Here is an 11,242-nt window from a genome sequence, read left to right on the forward strand (position 1 = left end):
TATATATATATGTGTACATATTACATGTACATCTATATATATACATCTACACATAAAATGCAAAGTTATATCTTGATATCGCTAGTGATAACAATACTCAAAATATATAACAGACTGGAATTGTTAGCTCTTCTTTTTTCTCTACATTGTATACTTTATAGACATTAGTCTTTTCTTTAATTTAATTTTTTATTATCCATCTGGACTATTCATTTCTGCATGCTAATTTTATTTTTAATTTATTCCCATTCATGTGAAACCACTTATGCAATTTTATACCAATTGTTATTTTTACTTTTGTTATGTTACGATTATATTATACTTTAGTTTGATTTTAATTATTACTTATTACATATAATTGAATTGTTATTATTATTTTTATTGTTAAAGTGAAAGCATCTGACATAAAATAGAGAAATATTTTTGTTTCGCTTTTAACACCTAATACTGAAATAGTGGAGAAGATATGATATTGCTATGGGCTCGCTCTAGGCAAGAAGTTGAACATTTTTTTTGCCCATGAAACTACATGGACCCTAAGTAAGGCATGTGTAAAATTTGAATGAAATTGGTTGTGTAGTTCTCAAGTTTTAGGGTAACACACAGATAGACAGACAGACACACAATCTCAGTTTTATATATATAAAGATAGAGATGTCACTAACTAACAAAATGGCTATAATTTGAACCAACAAACATGGAGACAAGGCAACGATGGAGAGCCTCTACATGGTTGTTCAATCTGGTAGAAATAGCAGTAAGTTTTTTAAACCACAACCTACTCTCTTAAAAAACATAGGACAAATGAAATACTGCAATTTCAGAGACTTCTCTTGTCTGTGCGTTGCGTGCTAAACTGCACAAAGGGCCACTTTAGCTACTCACCCGTTCTTTATTGATTCAGATGAAGTCACCAACAGTCCTCGGGTGCACAAACTTAACTGTTAACACCTCACTCTACCTTTACAGTAATTGGAAGAGGTAAAAGACAAAATCATCATCATCATCGTTTAACATCCATTTTCCATGCTAGCATGGGTTGGACGGTTCAACTGGGGTCTGTGAAGCCAGGGGGCTGCACCAGGCTCCAGTCTGATCTGGCAGTGTTTCTACAGCTGGATGTCCTTCCTAACGCCAACCACTCCGTGAGTGTAGTGGGTGCTTTTTACATGCCACCTGCACAGGTGCCAGACGAGGCTGGCAAACAGCCACGATCGGATGGTGCTTTTTACATGCCACCGGCATGGGGGCCACACGAGGCTTAAAAATCACGATCACAATCTCATTGACAAGATCGTCATCGACATCGACATTTCACGTACTAAAATGTTAATGAAGATGATCATGAAAATATTTCATAGGCATAGCAGTGGCTGTGTGGTAAGTAGCTTGCTTACGAACCGCATGGTTCCGGGTTCAATCCCACAGCGTGGCACCTTGGGCAAGTGTCTTCTACTATAGCCTTGTGAGTGGATTTGGCAGGCGGAAACTGAAAGAAGCCTGTCGAATATATGTATACATATATGTGTGTGTATACATGCGTGTGTATATGTTTGTGTGTCAGTGTTTACCCCACCACTACCACCACCACCAACATCGCTTGACAATCGATGCTGGTGTGTTTATGTCCCTGTAACTTAGCAGTTTGGCAAAAGTGACCGATAGAATAAGTACTAGGCTTACAAAGAATAAGATTTGCTCGAGTATAAAAAGAGTATAAAAATGCAAAAAAAAAAAATTAACAAAAATCACATTTATGTAAAAAAAATAACAGTAATATGACACACGTACACACAAAAACAAAAACATCAGAAAAAGAAAAGAATAACAGAAAACCATTTCTTGTAGAATCAGATGGAAAATGATGTCTTTTTTTTTTTTCACTTTTATTACAGAAATCATTAAATTCACCACAGAGATGATATTGTCATTGTTATTATATCATAGTCTTTAGATCGCTATAAACGAATTCATCATCATCATCATCATCATCATCATCATCATTGTCAGTTCAGCAGGTAGTAATAGTAGTAGTAGTAGTAATAATAATAGTAGTAGTAGTTCATTTAAATTAAAACTATATACAACCACACAAATATATATATTTACAAATTTTTTGTCTTTGTTTTTGATTTTGATTTTAGAGCGGTGCATGCCCTGGAGCCCACCCCTCCACCACCGATCTTATCCTCCTCCTCCTCCTTCGCTTTCACTTTCAGCAGCATGAAGGCCACAACTCTCCCCCCATCCCCGCCGCAGACTCCAACACCATTTCACACACACACACACACACAACAAAAAAGTACTATAAAATAATAAATAAAAATAAATTACAGCAGATAATTAACATTGTTGTTGTTGTGTGTTCTGCTTCTGTCAACATGATGTCCTTCTGGGTCAGGGGTGACCGGAGTAGGGAAGAGTGGCGGTGAGTTAACTGACCTATGACCCCTTTAACGATTGGTCGATTAGTGTTCCCAGAACATTGGCAGTGGGGAAGAGATTGGACAGGGAATTGCAGGGATATTATTTTTGACAGTAGTAATAACAATAATAATCCTTTCTATTATAGGAACAAGGCCTAAAATTTTTTTGTTGGGGAACCAAGTCAATGACTGGTACTTATTTCATTGTCCCCCCCCTTCAAAAGGATGAAAGGCAAAACTGACATCGGCAGAATTTGAACTCAGAAAATAAACTACAAGAAATGCAACTAAGCATAGCATTATGTTTGGTGTGGAAATGATGTTTAGACACAAAATTCAGGTTGATGCACAGACACACACATCTCTTGCTGCCATCATATGCATTTACTGGTATCATCAGTGTGTGTGTGTGTGTGTGTATATATATACATACAGACACACTAGTATCGAACAGTGAGAATGAGTGTTCAACACCTAATTGGTGAATAAATGTTCTTTATTTGTGAGTTAACAAAGCTACCAATGGTTTCATGCAGAGAAATCTCTTCACAACTATCAAGCCTGCCACATGGGAATGTTGGTACTTACCTTGGGTGAGAATACATGAAGCTATACAAGACTGTATGATATTTGGGGGGTGGGATGGAGGGGTATATATATATATATATATATATATATATATATTTAAATCCAGTTGTACATAGTTGGTAGGTGGCAGAATCAGTAAAGCATTGAACAATTTAAGATGTGGTATTTGTGTAATGATCCGTTTATTTTCCCAATTTAAATCCTGCTGGAGGCCACCATGCCTTTCATATTTTCCAAAGTTAATGAAATAAGAGGGGGGGCAATGTAATTGGCTGTACTATAAATAGAAATTGGAACTCCAGTATGGCCACAATGCAATTTGTGAAACTAGTAATACATCTCTCTAGGCAGATATAGAACTGCAACTCAACCCACACCTCTGAATAAACAAAAGATGACTTATGGGTGGCGCTGTAGACACAGATTTGACTGTGACTCTCCCATCAACCTTAATTTTTATTCTATCTACTTCATTTTCCCAATGTGTGTATTCTCTGGTAGACTTTGGAATCTAGGAACCAATTATTGGAGAACATCGAAAAATCTTTGATCAAAAAGTGAAACATCAAACTGTGGAATACTAGAATATGTATGGCTTTAGAACAGGAATTGTATCCCACTCTGGTGTGAAGTTTCTATTATAAGACTAAGTAGCAGAGTAAAGACTCTGAGAGACTGTCTACAGAGAGATGATTATAGAGAAGAGTCAGTCCATTGTGTAATTTTTGGCACAATGTGGCTGGCATTATTGAACTAAGATGAGATATTGATTAAAAGATGGTGGTAGAATTATGTTTATAGGTAAGTGACTAGTTGTTGCCTGAGCTGTTGGATGTAGAGATCCATTTTCTAATGCAACTTTATTTCTAATGTTGAAACCCAACATTAAAACTACAGTTCTGAGTTCAAGCTCAACCTAAGGAAATGTGTGGGTGTACATATACATTAGATAGATATACATACATACATATATATATATATATATATATATATATATATAATATATATACATATATATATATACATACATATATACACATATACATACATATACATATATACATAAACACACACACACATAATACCCTTGAATCACTAACTTCTGCTGAAAAATAAAAAAAAAATATATATTCACTCATGTTTTGAGTTCTACTTTCCTGTTTGTATCACCAAACACACACGTATGTGTGTGCATGTGTGCGCAGGAATGGGACACTGGAAGACAATTGAAACACAGTGTAGTGCCTTACTTCTAAATCTGAAACTTTCTACCTACGTAAGAAGATCCCCTTACAAGAACTCACCCTAAAAATATAACAAGGAAACCGTATCATATGATATGATTTTTATAGCATAAAACTGCAGGTTGTTGACTGATGATTTCTTGCATGGAACGGTTCCAGCTGTGGTAGGTGTGTTGCGAACAAGTCTGCAAATAGTCTCACAAACTGGGCTTTGAGTTTGGTCTTACATATCCTTAACTGGACCCTATAGGTGAATTAATTTGTTACTGGTCATTGTAATAACCCTAATCTCTCAATTACTGGGTCATAAGGTGTGTTTTATATCCCTAATTGGATCTTACAGCATGTTTAATCTATTTATAATTGTTCCTCTAAACCTCATGCTAACTCACACAAATAAGTGGATGAGTTCTTTATGAGAGAGAGGCTGACGTCATTGGTAAGGTCAAATGATGTCATGTGATCAGTAGATTTAAAAGAAAAAAAAAAGAGTAACTGCCTACCCACCCATATCCCCATTCACCTCTAAAGAAATGGAAATATCACTGACAAGAAGCAAGAATGTAGTGAATGAGAAACAAAAATTGCTTTCAAAATAGCAAAACATTACAAAGAAGAGGAGGAATTGAAGACAATCATGCCATGCCACAACACAAACTCACCCAGCAGCAGTGCTGTACCCCATCACCCACTCTATCTGCTTTTGTTTTTAGTATTTGACTTCCACCCTCACAGAATCCTACATTCACCTTTCACAGAACAGCCTTGAATCCAAAATCCAAAGAACTGTTTCATCTATTTTATTTTTCTTTGATTTGATTTTTTTTTCTCTTCCTTTTTGTTGTTGTCTTTCTAGTCAGATTTATTTAAGGAAAGAGATGAAAAAATAGCACCAGACCTGGTTCTGAGTTCAGCGTTTTGTTAAGGTCAGCTATAAAAATATGTCTATATAAAAATATGTACCAGTAATTTTTACAGGGAGAAAGGTGATAGCAAGATGCAGCTTAGTAAATATTTTTGAGATGTTGCAATATTAAAAATAAAATTAAAAAAAGGAAGAGGTGGAACCTTGTGATATTGTGTGGGTGGATGGGCAGACAGAGGTGGATGGTGACCAGCAGTGAGTTGCACTTTTGATGAACAGGAGGTTGACATATTGAATGTGTGAGGGGGGTGTTCTGATTTTGGTGATGCAGTGATGTTTCTCCTTCGTATTACTGATAAATAAATATACAAAGTGAAGGAGAATAGAGAAGAAGGTGAGTGAAGAAGAATACAAGAGGAGCTGGAAAGAAAGAAATGAAAGATTTGAGTCCAGATATTGACTTTTGTATTTGTAAAACAACAAGGAACAGGGGAGAGACAGAGAGAGAGAGGGGGAGGAGGAGTAAGATTTATAATTGAAAAGCAGTGAGGGTTGTTGTTTAACCCCAGGTCAACTCTGATCAAAAAGACCCATATTATGATCAAAGACATTCCAACCATGACCCTCTTGCTAATTTTGGGGGAGAATGTAAAGGCTACATTGTTCAATGTGACCTTGAACTTCTCAAAAATGACAGTGTAATTTGAGAGATTTGGTTGTTATTTTTAGCTGGCCAAGTGACCACTTAGAACCCCCTCCCCAACTCCCTTTCCCCACTTACTTGTTGGCTGGTGTAAATGGTGGTGGTGGTGGTGGTGGTGGGGGAATATTTTTCAAGATGAAGTGTTTCAGGTGGGATTCATTAAGCTGCTCCTCCCTGTTACCTCTCATCCACCCTTTTCTCTCATCTCTGATTTAGCAGCAGATTCAAGATGGTGAGACAACAATCAAATATAATAAATACATATATATATATATATATATAAAAAAAAAAAAGAAACCCACCAAAGGAGGTTTGGTGAGGATACAATCATCCCCATCTCCTGCATGTACATAAACAACAACAACAAACAACATAAAGGGTGGGGGTGGCATAGTGGTGGGGGTGGTGGTGCGTCCCTATCAGCCACCACCCTTATTAGTAATACTGCTGCCACCTGGTGTCAGGAAGGTGAGTTACAAGAGGAAACATTAATTACTGTGGAGGCGGTGGCGTTGGTGGTGGTGGAGGTGACAATGATGATGATACTGGTGATGGTTGGCAGGGACAGTGGTGTTGGTAATGGTGCTGATGTTGGTGATGGTGGTGGTGTGGAGGGTTTGGTGTAAGGACGGTATTGACAGTGGTGGTGGTGGTGGTGGTGAGAGGGTGGTGCCCAGGATTTTGGTACAGGTGTTGGGTGACATGGAAGGTGAGGGTGGGTTACTGGTTCAGTTCGGTTCCGTTCAGTGAATTTGATTACAAATATTGACAATGGGGACACTGGTGGGGTGGTGGTAGTGGTTGGTGGTGGTGGTGGTGGTTGATGTTGTGTGGCAACCCATCTCTCCTCTCACCACCTTGGTCAGCCCAGCTGGAGCAGAATGAAATGGGCGTGGCTGAAAGCAGTACCTGTGTGTCTTTTGATGTTGCAAATGGATGACGACCGCACGGCTGCTGGTGATGTAAACAGTTGTATGGAGCAGAGAAGAGATGAAATATTGCAGTGTGACAGCCTTGAGATAATGGAGTGGCATTTTAGTGTAGTGTAGTGTAGCAGAGTGTAAGTGGAGTGTACAACATTGTAAGACTAGAACATGGAGAGGTAATGCAGCACAGGTTGTAGTGTATATAGTATCAATGTAGTATGGTACACTGTACAAGTGTGGTGTTGTGTAGTGTTGAAGTATAGTTTGGTATACTGTGGAAGTGATTTTGGTGTGTATTGAAGTGTAGGCTGTCTGGGTCTTGGATTAGTTTCCAATGTTGCCATGCTTCAAATGGAGGTCAATTTAGATTTCAAAGTTGCAACATATATTTCACATTCAAACAGTTCCATGATTTAACTGTTTAAAACTGTCCCATTCTTATAATTTACTCCTTTCATCTGTCACAATGCTGCTGTAGCTGCTGTTGCTGTTGCTGCTGCTGCTGTGGTTACAGCAGCAGAAACTTATCCTCTTTCACAAACTCAGTTTCTTCAGTTTGCCACGAGACTTGCGCTTCTTACTCAACGCCTCCTGGCAGGACTTAGTTCGCACCACAAAGTTCAGGTCTGAGTTGGGGTTGTTGTTGTTCATAGCGTAGAACACATTGGCTTTCGATGGTATCAACAGTTCTATAGAGACAAGGACAGAGGGAGAGAGAGAGAGAGTAAATATGAGTGACTGAGCAAGTGGGTAAAGCATAAGATACAGAGACAAAAAGACATTTGGTTCTTAATTATAACAAAATCCATTAGACTGGATGTACAACTGATATTTATCTTACTGAGGCACAGGCGTGACTGTGTGATGAGAAGTTTACTTCCCAATCACACGGTTTTGGGTTCAATTCCACTGCATGGCACCTTATGCAAGTGTCTTCTTCTACAGCCCTGGGCCAACCAAAGCCTTGTGAGTTATTTGATAGACAGAAACTGAAAGAAGCCTGTTGTATGCATATATATGTTGTGTGTGTGTGTGTTTGTATCTCCTTGTTTTCACATCACATGATAGTTGTAAATGAGTGTCACTGTTATAGAAGCAGTGTCATTTCTTTTTAATCTTCTGTAAAAAACATGTCTGGCCTTGGGAAATGTTACCTTGCTCGGAGGGTTGGCAAGAGGAAGGACATCTGGCCATAGAAAATCTGTCTCAAGTAAACTCTGTCTGACCCATGCCAGCACAGACAGGCTGACACTCAAATGATGATGATGACATCAGAGTGATTAACTGCAGAGATGACTCAAGCAGAGCTTGAACTTCAAACCAAGACGGACAAATCATATTTATTGGTCAATGATTAGGAATTCGTCTGAACAATAAAATAATAAGCTAAATGTCTTGGGACTTTAGGTTCATTCTTCTGCAGCCCAACTCAAAATTATGCAGAAGACAACTATGCCTTTTAACCTTGCAGCGTTCATGAGCGCTCACATAAGAGAGGCTATTTCATTAACTCAGGTAGATTACTAATTAAGCAGGTGTAATTCCATTAAATGTCTTACCTTTGTCGGGAAGTATTTGAGACAGGGTGAAATCTTCTTGGCATCGTTCTATTGAGTATTTTTCCAAAGATTTTTTGATGACAGTATGGGTATGATCTGTGTTTGAGAGCTGAAAGAGGAGTTTTTAAATATTGATTACATTCCACACAAAAGCAGCCACATGGGTGACATCAAGGCAAAAAAAATAAACCAAAACAGAAAAAGTCCTTCACAACCACATGGTTCCAGATTCAGTTCCACTGTGTAACACCTTGGGCAAGAGTTTTCTACTATAGCCTCAGACCAACCAAAACCTTGTGAGTGGATTTGGTGGACAGAATCTGAAGGAAACCTGTTATGTGTGCATATATATGTATGTGTGTGTGTCCGTGTGTCCTTCACCATTGCATGATGACTGGTGTATTTATGTCCCTGTAACTTAGCAGTTTGGCAAAAGAGACCGATAGAATAAGTACCAGGCTTAAAAATAACATACAAGGGTCGATTCATTCGACTAAAAATTCTTCAAGGCAGTGCCCCAGCATGGCCACCGTCTAATGACTGAAAGCAGTAAAAGGTTAGTTGCTTTAATTACAGAGATCTCCTTTGGTTGAATTACAAAAAATTTTGAATATGGATAATCTCAGTTAATCCAGGTTTTTCAACACATACTTTTGTATATTTATTATCTAACTAATCCCTTGAGTTCCTTTGCAAGATCTTTGCAGTTAAAAATTTCCAGTGATTCAAAGTTGATGAGACACATTTTATTTTTTATTGTACAAATTCACAAATGAGAGAAACGTAAGTTAGTAAGTTTGCCATTAATTACTTTTTAATTTTTGCTTTATTTGATTAAAGGCAAAAACGCCACGACTTGACTTTATTCCTCAAAGTCAGTAGAATTGGTTACCTATTGATAGTTACCTTTAATCAGGGAGAACAAGAAATTGATTATTCAAGGAACTGATGTACACGAATGTGTAAGAGAGGAAAGGAGAAAGAAAAGGCAGAAAGGGAGAAGGACAGAGAGAGAATGTAGGCGAGGTTTTTTGTTCAAAGGGAAGTAAATGTTTAAGCCTTAATCGTTGATGATTTTCACAGTTACGTCCCTTGAGGGTAATTCTTTTGCATTAACAAAAAATTGACTTGAGTCTGCTCAGATCATCACTTTCTCTTCGAACTCTTCGAATTGTTTGTAAGCCTAGTACTTATTCTATCGGTCTCTTAAAATCAAAAAGAGGCTGAATACTACAACAACAACAATATTTCTTTGATTTCGTTTTTCAAACAACTTAGACTAAGTCTACAAATTCTGCAATATTTTTGAATCGGTATAGCTGATTTTCCCTCATAAATGGAAGACAGATAACACCCATCATATCACCAAGAAATGTTAGCAGATATGTTTCTTTGCAGTTATGGTTGTTATTGTTTCATCCCAGATCAGTCAAGAACAAATCGATCTCTGATCAAAAGAGTTCCAGCTGTGACCATTATATACAATAAATATATATATACATATGTATAGTCTCTTGTTTCAGTCATTTGACTGCGACCATGCTGGAGCACCGCCTTTAGTTGAACAAATCGACCCCAGGACTCATTGTTTGTAAGCCTAGTACTTATTCTATCGGTCTCTTTTGCTGAACCACTAAGTTACGGGAATGTAAACACACGAGCATCAGTGTTTGTGCGTGTGTGCATGTATGTATGTGTGTGTGTGCATATATATATATATATATATATATATAAGGCGAGCTGGCAGAAACGTTAGTATGCTGGGTGAAATGCTTAGCAGTATTTCGTTTGTTTTTACATTCTGAGTTCAAATTTCAACCAAGGTTGACTTTGCCTTTCATCCTTTCAGGGTCACTAAATTAAGTACCAGTTGTGTACTGGGGTTGATGTACTCGACTAGTCTCCTCCTACCAAAATATCAGGCCTTGTGCCTTTTGTAGACAAGATTATTATTATTATTAGTTTATTTGTCAGAGTTCTTTTGTTACACCTGCTGTGACCTCTTCAATGACTCTCTCTTCCTCGTGTCTCTTCTTCTCTTTGGTCTTGTCCAGTTTATTCCATTTTGTCTTTCTGTGGTATTTATTGGCAAAAATAACTGAACTCAGATATAGCAACATCTTTTTCAAAACACGAATTCACATAAAAAAATTTTGCAAAACAAATATATATATACAAATATATACTCACCATAATACTTTTATACACGTGAGTTCCACTACTTTCTTCAGTCTGTACACTGACTTTAATGATACAAGAATCAGGGAAACGATATGGTGATGTGACATCGCTATCTGATGATAGAAGTGATGATGCAGATGAGGAATGAGATATCTAGAGAGGAAAAAGGAAAAACAAAAAAAACAATTAAAAAGGAATTTTAAAAACAATTAAAAATAAATTTATAAAAAAGAAAAGATGTATAAAAATGCTAAAATGTAAAAAACAAATTGACAGAACTTTGTCCTGGGAAAAAACATAAAATTGTGTCATATGGTGAGGTCCCAGCTTGGAGGGTTCAGAGTTTTGTTAAATGCAGGGTTAACCCTTAGTAATCACTACTCTTAAGTCTGCTTTGACTCAGGAGCTGTTAAGGGTTGCAGTTACAGGTTCAAAAGGAGAAGACAGTCTTGTGGTTAAGACATGCAGGACTCAGAGAGGAGGGCTGGTACCTGGACATGTGTCACACAATGCCACAGGTGAGTGGACATAATCTGGTGTCATGTGAACCTGTCCTCCTATGTTAATTAGAACATGGTGCTTTGGAAGGGTTGGGTTAGGGTAAATGAGAGAGAGAGAGAGAGAGAGAGAGAGAGAGAGAGAGAGAGAGAGAGAGAGAGCGCACAGGAGGCTATCAAAGTAAATAAGGCAGCAGAAACAAACTTCTGTATCTTTCCCAAGAAGAAAAAAATATGACCTGAGGATCCATGG

The 11,242-nt window shown here is 37.7% G+C and overlaps 1 protein-coding gene across 4 annotated transcripts in view; it reads right to left on the bottom strand.

The window, feature by feature from the left end:
• Positions 1–4,978: 4,978 nt before the first annotated feature.
• The window catches only part of LOC115219752 (ral guanine nucleotide dissociation stimulator), a 143,989-nt gene continuing 137,725 nt past the window's right edge, over positions 4,979–11,242 (bottom strand). For 3 of the 4 annotated variants that reach the window (XM_029789994.2, XM_029789993.2, XM_036509669.1), the window contains 3 exons: positions 10,502–10,645; positions 8,312–8,420; positions 4,979–7,441 (listed from right to left, as the gene is read on the bottom strand). In XM_029789994.2, coding sequence (XP_029645854.1) covers positions 7,287–7,441; positions 8,312–8,420; positions 10,502–10,645 — 408 coding nt within the window. In that variant the 3' untranslated portion in view covers positions 4,979–7,286. The remainder of the gene's footprint in view (positions 7,442–8,311; positions 8,421–10,501; positions 10,646–11,242) is intronic. The other variant, XM_036509668.1, reaches the window with a different exon arrangement.

Source organism: Octopus sinensis, linkage group LG15, assembly GCF_006345805.1.
Source record: "Octopus sinensis linkage group LG15, ASM634580v1, whole genome shotgun sequence".
Lineage (NCBI taxonomy): Eukaryota > Metazoa > Mollusca > Cephalopoda > Octopoda > Octopodidae > Octopus > Octopus sinensis.